Genomic DNA, 15,194 nt, shown 5'->3' on the forward strand with positions numbered 1-15,194 from the left:
GGGTTTCCACAAATCTGAAAAAAATCGACTATAATATAGTTTCTAAAATAGATACAAATGAAACACCGAGATAGCGTGTTACGAAACTTTTTCCCGGAACGAGTTATGCGTCACAATGTTATTAAAACAGTCGTAGGTGTTTCTTAATTAGCAGTGCGTCGGCGAATCACATTGCTGGATCAGGCGAGGTAAATCAATTCAGGTTTTTTGATTGCCTTATGTATTAATTAATCACCTACCGGTTGGTAATGGCACCGGTTCCGTCGTCGGATGATGTGACAGTGATTCCCCCGGATATGAAAATGCACCGCCGGGTAAAGGGGAGTAGGAACCGCTGCTGCTGACCGGAGGCGCCGGATAAGATGTTGCTGTGGACGGATAAGTCCATTCTGCAGTACCGATACCCGTGTCTGTAACAGAAAGATGTTATTTTTCTTTAGAATCAATTAATTTTATACATTCTACACGAATAAGATTAATTATGACATACATAATTTTCAAGACAAGATTGATATTAGATTTATATTTTATTCACTACAATTGTTAATTGTGACGTACCACGTGGAATGCACAAATTTATAATGCAGTACAATTCTTGTGCAATACATACACAAGAAATCGTATATTTGTATATACTATTTCAACATTTCATCTCTTAATTCACATAAATCCCGTATGTGATCCATCAGAAATCAAGGGACTGAATTGTCTTATGGCTGCGTACTGTAAAAAGGAGCTTCTTAAAATGCGCAGCAAATCGTATGAGTCGGTAACGGAGTTTCGAGTGAGTAACATAGGCAGATTAATTGATATGAGTCACGAGTCGAAGGCAGGCGCGACGGAAACTTAAACGCTGGAAGTGAATGTATGTGCATATCGTGCGTGCGCCTCGTAACGATGTTAGACGAGTCGCGTGAGATCGACATCATTAAATAAAGTGACGATTGCGTAACAATCGTGCTGGTAAAAGTGTAAATGTACGCTTGAATGACTCGCAACTTTCAAATCGTATCGTATCATTCTCTCGGATCTTCTTCTGCATAAATGATTTCTTCGTGATCCAAGTATTTTATTATTATATGCATTTTAGTTCCGGCAGAAATTATCTTATCAATTGCAATCTCGTTTCCACGAAAGAAGTCACAAATCATCATTCTTCGCAGCTCTACATTTGCCGGAAGTATTAGTAATATTATTTCTCTTTATGGCTATTACTGGGATATACCATCGTATGCACCGGGATTTTTATAGCATCATGCGTCCCGATTATGTATAGAATCATTCATAGAGAATGACAGAGAGAGAGAGAGAGAGAGAGAGAGAGAGAGAGAGAGAGAGAGAGAGAAAGAGAGAGAGAGAGAGAAATGATAATGCGATGAATCACATATGATTCGGAGAAATTTTTCGGTGTCATTGTCCCATATATGTGTAAAGCGATGAAACATTTCGTTCAATTAAAATATATATCCGTATGATACACGATTCTATTTTAATCTTATCTAGAAGGGCATTGCGTAAAATTATAAAATATCCAAAGTACTTTTGTAAAAATATTTTTAAATTTGGATTGGATACAACATTACATAAAATTTAATTTTTGTATATTATGTACTATGTGTTTTTTGCATTTTATAAATTCTTTCGGTATTATAGATATTATTTTGCTATAATTAATTCTTAATATTTATGTTCTTAAAATATCATGAATTAATAATGATCTTAATTCGACGTTAGCGTGCAATAGCGCATACTTGAGAATGTCAGCGTTTCTCAAACGGAAAGAATCGGTGGAAAATCCGCAAAATCATCGATGATTATCGCCGGACAGGTGGAGATCAATTAGTGATAAACTCGGTTCTCAAAAGGGTATTCACCAGTTACTCTGTTCTAGGAATCCCTTCACTGTAATCATCATCAAGTTCCGAAATGCACCGATCTCTCTTACAGAAAGTTTGAAAAAAATCTTGAAAGTTTTTAAGAAATTTCAAATAAGTAATAATATTTATAAAATTTCGGAAATTCTTAAATTTCAAATTTCTTTTATCTCAATCTTATATGTATATCTTATTTCAGTCTCAATTTATCTTGTCTTTTTATAGAAATCATTATCTAAAATAAGCTTTCGATATAATTTATATCGTGAGACGTCTAATAAAATCTCTGTTAACAGCATGTTCTCCAACGATAATTATATCTCTTCGCTAAACGTTTTATTCACAGCTTTGAGGAAAATTAACACGAAACTCGTCGGAATTACCTTTTTCGCGTGCGAGCCTTCGCGCGCGCGTGTGGGGAATACCTCTGGTTCTTCTCATATGGAAAATATATGTAAAATACTATTCTCGTGAATTCGTTAGATCTCTTTCAAGTTTCCCCTATTTAGCAATATTAACAGGAATCCGTTATCAGTTGCGACACTTGTACTTGTGACGCTTATAATTGTCGAATGATATATGTAGATCGGGATTTCCATGCTAATTAGTCGCAGGCCGACGTTCTAGTTTCCGCAGAAATTGTAATCGGATTCAGTTCAGGCCATTGATACACACGCGACAGGTACAAAATGATACAGTTTCGAATATCGTTCGGATCAGTTAGATTCTATCGTGAGGTGAGGTCGAGGTACGGTTCCGATCGGTTCCTGGGTAAAACTGTCGTTACGCCTACTAAGCGGAAGGTCGAGGTCGTTTCGAAATTCTCAAAGAGGGCCGCCGGTGCGGGACGATCCGGGCGCAGGGTGCAGAAGGGGGTGATTACCGAAAATGGCCGTGTATTTGCCGCAATTACCGGAACAACGGTAACAAAACAAAGGCACTAACACAACACTCTACGCGGATTGGTGTCGGCAGGACCATCTGTTGGATAATAGTCCCCGTTTCTCCCGAATGATTCTCTATGAGCGGACGAGTGAGAAAAGAAAAAAAATAACGCGTCCTATTCCATTCAGAACGAAGGATCGTTTTTTATCCTCTTCCTCCTCTTCTTCTCGTCCACCTTTTTTGCTTTAACAATGCTTTATTAGTACGGTGACCATACGTCCCCGGACTTTTTTTCTTAGAGACAATTCTGAATTTGTCGTTCCAATTAACGATAATCTATATATACAATGCATGTAATCATTTTATTTTATTATATTCTTGCAATTGTCTTTGCAATACAATTAGTAATAGATCAGACTAATAAAACAGTATTCCGAATTCAAACTAAAAAAAAATACATAATCGTGTTTTCTAACCGCTGGATTTGGCAACCTGGATAAATATAGATCGTTACGCGGATGAAAAAATATTGCATATTACGGAAAAGTTAAATGTGAATCGGATTACTTATAGTATATTAAACGACAAATAATTAAATGTAAATTAGCTACGTCATTTACGTTTACGTTTTTCTTCTCCTACGTACAGGGAAACCCGCGCTCTCATGCGCAATGTGGAGTGTAAAATCCGATCTACAAAAATAAGAGCGGGCAAGTCCCGAAGCGGATTTTCCATATCGTTATTCGATTAATAATTTAAATCGATCGACGTCACCCTGCTCTATTTCGCTCGTCGTCGTCGTCGTCGTTGAGTTGACATTCATGGCACAGCTGACCATTGTCGTCACGCTAATGCTCGCGTTGTCGCTGATGACCGATTCTCAGAAGGTGACTTCTTCTTAGTTCTTTCTTGTCACAAGGATCGCAGCCTCGTCGTCGACGATCCTGGCTGAAAGAACACACGACTCCTGACCAAAGGAACTCCGAGTTGTTTACTGCTGTTCTATATCTTTCTTTCTCTTGCCCTTTCCTCTCCCCCCCTCTCTCTCTCTCTCTCTCACTCCGCGGGTGTGAAACCACAGTGAGGTGGTTTTGGTGCTTAGTCCTCCGACCAGCCATCTACTTAACGAACCATCCATCGACCGCCGTCATTTCGCCGTTTCTCGGTTTCCCTCCCATCTAGCCGCCGCCCCCGCTCTTCTTGCATTTCGATCCCCCATCTCTTCTTCCTCCCCCCGCCCTCCCCCTGCGGTGCTACCGCTATCCGGTGGTTCGATCGACCTCATCTTCTCTATCGCTACCGACTTAAGATTGTTCGGAGATTTCTTTTGCGCGTCGAGAAAAGAGATCGCGCGTCGGCCCAGGCGATCGTGAGTCGTGACTGCCGTCGACCTTGATATTCGCGAACTGCATAGAAGCTACACAGCAGTCACTTTGTTATCAGTAGATGTTGCAATTTAAAAAAATCGAATCTTTTTTTGCCTCGAATTCTTGTATAAATCATTTTTACGAAATTCTTATAAATCATTCAGTTAATTGGGTTATTATACATTTAATCGCATGATATGCTGATAATTGCTTAATTCAACATTGCTATACTTGGAAATAAATTTACCGCGAAAACGTATTCCGTATTTTTTTCCTTATGGCTTAATATAGACATTTTCCTGTAACCAAGTAAAACTTTTCCTTGAAGTTCGAGAAAGAGAGAGATAGATAGAGAGAGAGAGAGAGAGAGAGAGAGAGAGAGAGAGAGAGAGAAGATGAGAGAAAGAGAAAGAAATGCGATGTCGCGAGTTCGACGTGCTTTCAGCAAAGCGCCGGTTCCACCTCGTCGATTTCATCGTTCGCCGGCATAGCGATCGACGTGGCGTGCGCAGGATTCAGAATCTCGGGCGAGTCGAGTGATCATAGCCGTTGAGAAAAACTCAAGAAGCTCGTGGGGCTTCGGTTCCCACCGAGATAGATGCTCGTTCGGTCGTGTAATGTAAGTCGATATTGCCGCTGTCGTCTTGATGCAACAACGTCGGGCCGAGAGAGAGAGAAAGAGAGAGAGAGAGAGAGAAAGAGAGCTCCGTCTATAATCGCGATCGATATATTGGTCGATATATTGACGCTTAACGTAGCCCAACGAGAGAAGTCTTACGCATACGCGCGTTTCTCTCTCAGGAAACTCGCGCGTATCGCTTACCATCAACGATTTCTTCTTATACCGAGTATCCTGTCTCGAGGATAGTGTTTCTTCTCGGAGACGACGAGATCTCAGCGAGACCCGGTCTCCCCGGTTGCCGTTTCGATCTCGCACGTCTGATCGAAAAAAAATATTTAAAGATCGAAGCTAATAAATTGAAAATTTTCTAAATAAATTCTTATTGTCAAGAACTGCGTGGTAGTAAAATATGGAGGCCATTTCTAATCCTGGAGCTCCGAGGGGAGTGGAAGAGCAAGGGGTACTGCAAGAATAGAATAGAAGAGCTTTCATAATGTTGACCTATTTAGATAGTCTTATTCATGACTAGATGTGCAAAATTTAACGTTTTTATTATAACATCTTTGTCATTGTTTTATAGAGACAACACGTCAAAGAAGACACGTTTGTGCCATATCAACATTATGAAAAAGTTAGCGAATGCGTTTACTTTGCCCGACCGCTCAATTAAGTCAGAATGCTTGCGTAAGAAAAGGAGTACACGAGAAGTATCGGAAGTCTTTTCCCACCTCGGAGTAATTCGATTGCGCGCCGCGTTCCCTTCAATCGACAGATCCCGCGGGAGTCAGTAACCCTGAAAAGAGAGGTTCAATCTGCGAGAAACCGAGATCGACAATGCCCGTTGGCTTCACGCGCTGCTCGACTTCAATGACCATCGCCGGTAATTTCGTTCGCTCGGTTTGCGTTCTCTCGCGCCTCTCCTCCCCTCCTCACCCAAACTCCTCTCCCTCACAACCCGTTCTCATTCACATCACCATTCATCCCTCCGGTGCATTCCTTTATCTCGCCGTTCCTGGACGCGCTCTCCATTCAATTCGCTCGGTTCCGAATTTGTAAGAGAAGGAAATCTGTTTAGCGTAACGTGCCTCGCGCCGGCCGCAGAGAGGCTTGCAGGGCCCCTGTGTTTCGCACGCACGCATCACGGCCGTAATTTGTCCCGGCCCGGACAATGGACCCTCCAGACTTAGGTGCCGAAAAAAGGAGCTAATCGACGAATTCGCCTCTCTCTTTCTCTTCCTTCTTCTCAGCTCTTTGCATCAACTTTATCTTCTTCTAACGCTCAAATCTCCGGGTGCCTTTCTTGATATGATCTCTCGGTCATATAGGATTATCTCTCTTGCGCATCCTCCTCTCGCGCTCGCACGTTCCCGCGCAATTTTCAGGATGAATGAAGAACGAAGCATGAATGGCGAGCTCCATCGATGCGCCCGGAAATACCGAGACCTTAGCTCCAACCGCATAGTATCGTAATAATTGCTGGTCGAGATTACATAAAGACTCGATCGCGATCCACGAAGGATTTGTTTATGTAGAGTAGTAATAAAAATACTCGTAGAATTATATTGAGTCAATTTGATAAGAAGAAGTACGATTGATATTTCATATTTACTGTTTATCATACTTTTAAATAATTTTTATAATAAATTGTTAGAACAAATAAATAACTCTTCTTTTTTTATTTTCATGTGAAAATACCGCTCCGACCGTTAAGCGCCGGTGTGAGATTTCGCGAACGAGTTTCCGGAGTTTACTTGTAATTTTGTACACTAAACGTTTTCACAGGACCGCCTCAAAAGTGGGCGCTGAAAGGAAGCGACTTTCAATTACGCCTTTCTGCCTTCTGAAAGGCCGGTTATTTATTGTGTCTTCGAAAAGCGACGGAAAGGATAATTGAGGTAACAGTACATACGTGTATTCAGCGATCCTTTCTTCACGTAATTTTGGGATCGTTCTTTCCCCTGAGACGTTTCGACGGCGATCGCCTGTCATACACGTATTCTCTTTTTTTTTTTTAATTCGAACGAATATATCGCTTTCTAAATAAAAGAAGAAAACAAGTTTGCACTTCTTTTTTTTTCAACTATATTCTATAATCACTCGATTGCCATTGTTAAACGAATCTGGAGCGTATCGGAACGCGCAAGAAAGTGGTGCAGAGCGAAGATAGAAGAACACAGATGAATCGGGGAGATACCTTTCATTCAATGACACTGCTACTTCTAGGAATAACTTCTTGTCTGCTGGAGACTCTACAATCTTTCAGCTCGAACTTCATCCGATTCGTTTAAATCAGTATACTCAAATTCCTTGTACTTAAGCACGGTAGGGTCACGGAAGGCCTTTCATTAGGACCCGGGCCGACGGAACTCGCGTAGGTGGCCTTGCCCTTGTTCAGATACAATCACGACGATTTTTCTTTCCCATTTCCAGATTTTTCTGATGAAAATAATCTCAATATGATATTATTATTATTATATCTTTATTTTGCGATAATTTTATTACATATTTTACGTAAGATTTAAACTTTATGTGGATATTACAAAGTAAAACTTTTAATTATTGGTTAATTATTGTAATTAAAATTTATATTATGCAGCTTATGCAATTTCAACGCGATTATTCTAAATATTATTTTGCATTTGGAAAGCGCATGAAAGTACTATGTTTCTCTGACGATGATAATCCTGCGTTTTTACGAGCGAATTTATTCCAGTAACTGCTAGTATAGCGGAATAGCAGCGAAAGCGGTAGTAGATCGTTAATCAATTGACCACGCTCAAGTCGCGTATCGTTGATTGGCTATCAATTAATCCGGAGTAGAAAAAAAAAGTATATGGTCTGAAGAGGGTCTCGGAGAATTCTTGCCACTCGACTGCGCGCTGGGTCGGCGTTTCGGATGGGTCGTTGGCGATCGGTCTTTGATTCCGTTATTGTTTATCGGCTGAATTCTGTCACGACAATGCGCTCGCTTACTTTTTGCCGGCGGATTGCCGTCGTCCGTAACCGCTTTTTTCGCGAGCTATCACGCACGTACGAATCCGTTTTCACGTTTCAAGCCACCTAGTATAGTCCTCGTACGGGAACCGAGTCTGTTAGACGGACTCACTAAATCTCTAAACGTTCTTCAGTTTTAAAATAAAATAATAGAAATTGCACTTTTCTCGCAGATCAAAGTTATTATTTCGTCAGTTCGATTCCGGTATAAACCAGAAAGTCACACAGTTGCAGTTAATGGTTAAAAACGGCGAAAAATACTGACGGATATATCTGGAAAATTCTTCACCGGCATGTATCGCCGATATTAAAAAGTAAATAGCGACAGGTGAGACCTGTAACATTGTGAGGCAAAATGGTACGATCGAAAAGAAGCAGCCGTGCCTTCTCGAGCGTGGATCACGTAACTACCTCCTCCACCTTCTCTTGTCTTGTCTCTCGTTTCTTTTCTTCTCTCCGCGAGAGGTATACTCTCTTCTTCCCTTTACGTATCCATTCTATTCTTTACTCTCTCTCTCTCTCGCTCTCTCTTTCTCTCTCTTGCCTCTCCTCTCCCTTCTTCCGTCGACACGATCGAGTCAGTGTACCGGCGATGCTACGAGTACAAGAATTTCGTACAGGAAAAAAAGACTGGGAGCATGGGCTTCCTCCCGATCCTAATTCGTCTACCTCGCCTCGGTACTTCCGTTCACCCGTTTTAGTGCTCCTCTCTTCCCACAAAGAGCCTCCCGTGTTTTTTTCAATTATAGGTAGGTACCCCCGCCGATCATCTCTAGACGCATGAAATTCGCCGACGGTACACGGCGGGGCTACACGGAATGTATATTTTTCGGAAGGTACCGAATTTCGTAATCAGCCGTATTTTACCTGATTATTCGCCGATCTCGCAGTTACAAGATCCTTTACCGCGAGATTACGAGCTACGTATCGAGGTCGAGGTAACGCGGCGGGGTCAGGTGACGACATTGGGATTTGTGGAATTTCCGGCGCAGATACGAGATCGCGTAAGAAAAAAAGGACCGACACCGCTCTGGCACGTGTGGAATCTGCTTGTTGACATTAGGATAAAATGCCGAATTTACATTATGGAATTTATGGACGAAGTAAAGTATACTTATAAAAAGCGCGAACAACACATTTGAGACACGTGACTCATCAATACTAACCATGAACTATCCCGGCCGATTTAATATCTTCAATATGATTCATGAAATCAAACTCGTTAAGCTGGGAAGAAAGTTTCCTGTAGCGGCCCGAATAAGAGTATGCTAATTCATCGTGAATATTTTCTGCGAATGGCAACGATTACGAGGAACGTGGCGGAACTTTAAATCTCGCCGGCAAAGGTCGGGATTATTTACGATTTGGAGAAGTAACGGGACGGAACACGGCATGAATCGCGAATAATGTTAAGAAGTTCTTTTATCACCATAAATTAACAAAAGTGAGATATTTTAAAAATATCGTAAAATTCTCACGATGACTCATATTAAATTATGTTCGATGAAAGAAATTGTTCATTATTGTGAAATAAAATAAGATCAGTTTTTTTGTATTGAGATATTTTCAAGGCGTCTTTTTCCGTGTGCATGAATGTTTCGGCAAAATGACGATCTCTGATCTCCGTGAATCACTTTCTCGCTTCGCTCGTCCGACATGATTCTTTCTACGATTTCAGCCGGCGAATCAACCTTGGATCGATTTGCTCGAGATCGCTCCTCGATCAGCGCTCAAATCGATTCGAATCAGTATTCTTGATTGAGGGACGTCTCGATTTTTGGCATTGAACACTCACCCTTGCATAATCCGCATCATCTCCCGATGGTTGCGCGTTTTTCCATTTTATCTACGGAGATTTCAATGATTGTCTAAAAGAATATTTCGATGCCAGAGTCACATTATTATTGAATTTTGATTTCAACGCTTTTAGAAATCTCGAAAATATTAATGCAAAAGTAGAAGATGTTGAAAACTATATTATCTATAATAAAAGAAATTCCTATTCTGAGAAATTATTTAAGAGTTCGTCTGCTCAACGTGGATTAATGGCGAATTTTTTGGATCTGAAATACCGGAAGTTAAATTGGAGCAATAGAGGCGACGATGAGAAAGGCGTGGGCAGAAGAAACGCGGGATGTAGTAATAGTCTGTCTCCAGTGGTCTGGAACTTGCGTCGATCGCGTGGGAAAACGGTGGGTGCATCGGAGCAAAGGGTTTGATTCGATCGAACTGCCCTTCTCTACAGGGCAACGTTTTATCCAGATACGTCTCGCACATTTTTGACGATTCTTTTTTTAATTGGTCGTATTCGAAAATATGTTTTTTTACATTGTAGTCTAATATTATATTTAAATTTATACTAAAATTGATTTTAATTTTTAACAATAAACAAGCACACGTTAATTAGTAACATAAATTACGTAAAACGTACCTATATTAATATATTAACGTTTGTTTATTTATTGGAGTTTATTTAACGGGAGCCCACAACTAACGCGAGTTTCGCAGGACCTCATAGTGTGAGGTCCGTACATTCGTACGGACAGGAAGATAAAGATATTCTAGGATCAAAGAGAGAGGACCACCTCTTCGCGCCAATTGTTGGACCTTTCGCCGCAGGTGGGCGAGAAACGCTGTGCGATCGTCGAATCCAATGAATGTGCTTCGCTGGTAGAACTAATTAGGAGGCTTCTCTAGTCGGACACGCTCGTTGACTTTATCGCCGCCGTCGGGAGATACGGCGATCCTTCGGGGATTCGACGTAAGGAGCCGAGGAAAGGAATCGCCCCGTGCTTCCGCCTATCTGCGGCTAAGTCTTTCGCCCGGTCCCCTGTCGTGTAACACGACAGGAATACGTGGAAACGGAACGGCACACACGGCTGCCCTGTTTATTATCGCGGTCGGGCTAAGCGGTCGCCACGGGTTTCCTTAAGCCGTCGGCCAAGTGCGCGCCTGATTGGACGGACACGAAGGATGTTGTACCACCAGGATACGCGATAAACCGTCAGGCGATAAAGTTCCACCGGGGCACTGCCGCAGAAGAGGAGGATTTCTGAAATTCCACTTTGCGGAAGGCAAATCTGGTGAGATTTCTCAGTAGATTCGAGAGCGTCCGGAATCCTCAGCGAGAAGCGAATATTTTAGAATCTATAGAGCGAAACTCTTTCTTGGATAATTTATAACGCGTAAAATGTCTAAAATTATTTCGAGAAAATTTTGAAGAAAGCTCTCCGAATAAACGCGCTGACGTCCTAAGTGCCGCTGCTTCTTAAAGAAACACGTTTCCGAAGCACGCGAGCGAAATAACGAGACTTTCCATGTTACAATTTCCAATTAATTCTTTTTTCTAATAGAATTTCGATGTCAAATTCTTCGTCGCGTAGAAAAAATCGCATAGAGGTGTACAGTGCAGTTAATTTTATTAAAGAAAAATTGTTTGTACTTGACCGGAGATTCCTTGGATGAATAGAATTGCAAGAAATCTAGAGACGCTTTTTACAACTATGTGGTTACAGAGCTGTTTATAAAAATGTCATTATTAAATCATTATGCGGCCTCATTATCATTAAGTTTTTTAACGCAAAGTGGCAGAGTAAGAGTCACTCGTGAGCGCAAGTACGTACATGATGCATTCGACGTTTCTAATTGGCCAGGACGCCATTTATAGAATGTATTGCGAGGTAAATAAGTACTGGGAGACGCAACACAACGGTGGAAGTCTACGACGGTGCCGACGGATTTACGAGTTTAATTAAGTTCTGCGGTCGCGTTTGTCATTTTAGTAGGCATCGAAGGCTCGTTGGCCAAGGTTCGAACTTTGCTTTCTTACGAGTGAGAGAAGTACAAATTGCAAAGAAGAAAAGTTTACGTCGGTCGTTTCTCAAACTGTGCGGCAGCGGTAATCTATTTTCTTCCACGAGGTCTTTTTCTCACGCAAATCTTCGGTGGATTTCGTTATTTAATGTGACTGATGTGCATAAGCTCTCGGTGTAATTTATAACGTGTAAAATGTCTAAAATTATTTCGAGAAAATTTTGAGAAGAAAGTTCTCTGAATAAACGCGCTGACGCGTCCTAAGTGCCGCTGCTTCTTAATGTGTCATAGATCCTTTCACGTCCCATAGCGCGATTTAGCGCGTGTTAATAACCTCGTGATAGAGCATGATAGGGGTCGCTGCCATGTTGCGAGGGTGAGTCGCGATAGGAGTGTGTGTGACACTTTCCTAATTGCCTCGCAACTTCCTGCCCTTTCCCCTGTTTAAGAAAAGCAACCCTTATCCGCCTGTTTCTCTCTCGCGGGGCTGGCAGACTTCGGGATCGGTAAACTTTCGAACACACAACTGGACGTAATCCTTTACCTTCTACTGTACTTATGAAGTACTGTGTTACGAAGATAATCATTTTACATAAGAGACTTTACATCTTTAAAGAAACACAAGTAGCTTTATAAAACGCGTAATAGTGAATGTAAACTTTTGTATACACTATAGAAATACACTACATATTATAATATGAAAGAAAGAAGTAAAATTAAATTTTTTTTTCTAAAAATAAAAATGCAATTGTGCCCACTGGATTTACGGCAGTCGGATGTCGGTTAAAATGAGATATTGGAATTGGACTTGCCATATAATACGTACACGGATAAGATCGTGCGTTCTCAAGAACATCGAAATAACGTTTAAGTAAGAGTGCCAGCTGCAGCAAGTAGCAGCAAGGAGGCGTAATAATCTCGTACAAGCCACGCACTAGGGCTTCCATTAAAGCCGCGTCGGCAGCATTCTAAGTACTAACGAGTAAAGTGCACGAAGGCCGTGGAGAAGTTGGGTTACCGAGATCCACGGTAGGGACAATCAGTAGGTAGGAAAAAATCCGCGGAACAGCCAGAAAGGTAGCCGCATTCTTGGTAGCTGCGGAGGCACGTGGGAATCGCGAGATCGGGCCCTCCTCTCTCAATGCCCTCTCCTTTCACAGGGGCCCTCCTCTGCGGATCTCTCGGTCCCGGCGGCGATGTAACGTTGCGCTCTCCTGTGTGGCTCTCTCTCTCTCTCGTCGTCTTTTTGGATATATTCTAGGTAAAGTACGAGCATCCCTGGTAAATAGGTAAAAGAGCCGAGAGATGCGCCGGCCGGTGCAGGCCGCGGCCTCTTTGTCTCTTTCTCGCCGGCGAGTAATATGCCGGCGAAGGGGGATATGAGAGAGAGATGATTTCCTTCTTGCTAACTCGCGACAAGCTGCTCCTGGATTCTTCGCGCGCACCTCCCGGGGGACGAAGCTCGCAACGCGAATTACACGCTTCTTAACCCTTAACCACCCGGTAACCGGCCGCACGTAAAAATCGTCAATCGCGCGGCCGAAAAATACGCCGGCAAATCATGATCACGAGAAAGAGAGAGAAAGAGAGATATTGTTTCTTTTATCGAGACTCATTGATATTTTTCTTTCTTTCTTTCCTCTCGCAGTATCTTTTTTGTCATTTTTGTATTTTTAAAATTTACGAGATTCCAATTAAAAAACTTTTTATCTATTCTTTCTATCTGGTGGATTTTTCTAATTCTACTCGACTGTTCGTTTATCTTAGCCGGATAAATAACTTCCTCTTCGTAAACCACCATGACGCGTCTTTAGAAATGTAGTTTTCGTCCCTTTCTCCGACAGCGAACCTCTTAGAAGATACGCCGGACAATCTTTCCCTCTCTTTCTTTTTCTTTACATAATCTCTCGCCAAAGACAGAGAGAGAGAGAGAGAGAGAGAGAGAGAGAGAGAGAGAGAGAGAGAGAAGAAAGGAAGAGAATGACTACGTGGCGACGACGACGGAGAACGAAGGAGGACGCGAGGACGGGAAACAAGAGTTCGCTTGCAGCCTGTATACGAGTAGACGTGGAGGCAGACAGAAGGAGTCAGCACAGAATATACAATCAGCATGATTGTTTGACACCCCATAATCAGCGTCCTTACCCCTACTACGCCGGCTAACATCTTGGCTTCACCGTTCGTTTTTACCCCCTGCCTGCCCCGCCCGCGCGTTTCTCCTTTTCCTGGTGCCCCAAGCAGGCGCTCCTCTCTCCGTTCCTTTCACGTTGATATCACTTGGAGATCCGACTCCTCGCCTCGCTCTTCTCTCGCCTCTCATTCCTCTCTCGCATCATCTCTTCGGGGTACCTACTATAACGGTCCGTTGCCACTGCGCGCGGGGGCCTCATTACCCCGATCATGACTCGAAATGAGACTCGGCGGGGCAAGGAAGAAACGGTTATATTATAAGAGACAGAAATAATGCTCACTTCTCTTTTTTCTTCACTTAGGGACCTCCCAACTGACGTGGCGTTTGCTCTTTCAGCGAAGACAATGCACGGCGGCAGAATTTGTACTTTGAAATTTACACATGGAATTTTGCGCACGCAGAAAGCAGTCGTGAAATTTATTTGAAATATTCAAGAAAAATTGTGCGCAAAATGTTTCACTCACTTCTTATTTCTATTTTATTTTCCAAGCTACCGAAGCGTAAATCTTATCAATTTCACGTAGTTACCCGCTATTACATTTTTACTCTTATATATGATAGAATTTTTAGCGATTTCACTTCTTCTTATAGAACTTTCCGGCACGTACGTGAGATTTAGAAAGCAATCACGAGATGACGAAGTCACGGAGGGAAGAGGAAGGAGGAGGAGAAACAGAAGGAGGAGGCGAATAGGTTCGATTCAGTAACGTCGCAAGCGAAGCGAACAGAAGATAAAAGGAAGAGTCGCGCGAGGCGAAGGGCAAAAACAACATGGATCCAGCTCCGGATCGATCGAGAAGCGACCGATCGATCCCTGGTATTACGCAGACGTGCACGTGAGCCGTACGTGAGTGCACGAGCATGTCGGGTGTGCCGTCGGATCAGAAAGATCGGAATCGAGTGAAAAGAATTATCCGAGGATGGTGAGGCTGCTAAAGACAAAACGGATATAACCTACCTCCTGCCTCTCTCTCTCCTCTCTTCCCCACCGAGTCTCCGACGAGAGGAAGAAGAAGATTACATCCACCGACGCGCTCGGTCATTTTGCACCACGAGAGAGTCCGGCGCGTATCGAAGTTAGGGAACTGCTCATTAGAGACGCGAAGGAGAGGAAAGAAGTGTTCGAATGAATGAGCGGTAAATGGAATATCTGCCGAGATTGCATCCATTCATGCGAAGGCGCTCGAAGTGAAACGCATCGTTGGCTAATCTGACATCTCGCCCCTTGATGGTCTTTTTTGAGACTCTAACAGCGGTTAACGAGTCGATTTGCCTTTTTTTTTCGGGCGCGCAATGATAAACGCTTTGCGCGGATAAACGAGCTAATTACGATGTTCGATCCACGGAAGTGTCTCGGGTGACGAGAAGTCTCAGTCCGGAAGGTGACGGAGGACCCGATCGCAGGGCGAGAAGAGGCGAGGAAGCCGGAGCAGGGGAGGAGAGCGGTG

At 42.7% G+C, this 15,194-nt stretch overlaps 1 protein-coding gene across 1 annotated transcript in view; it reads right to left on the reverse strand.

Moving 5' to 3' along the window:
• Nucleotides 1-15,194, reverse strand: part of LOC105454862 (protein lozenge) — a 28,782-nt gene that overhangs the window by 1,678 nt on the left and 11,910 nt on the right. The window contains exon 5 of the mRNA XM_011697789.1: nucleotides 240-410. Coding sequence (XP_011696091.1) covers nucleotides 240-410 — 171 coding nt within the window. The remainder of the gene's footprint in view (nucleotides 1-239; nucleotides 411-15,194) is intronic.

This window comes from Wasmannia auropunctata, unplaced genomic scaffold, assembly GCF_000956235.1.
Source record: "Wasmannia auropunctata unplaced genomic scaffold, wasmannia.A_1.0 LD335973.1, whole genome shotgun sequence".
Classification (NCBI taxonomy): domain Eukaryota; kingdom Metazoa; phylum Arthropoda; class Insecta; order Hymenoptera; family Formicidae; genus Wasmannia; species Wasmannia auropunctata.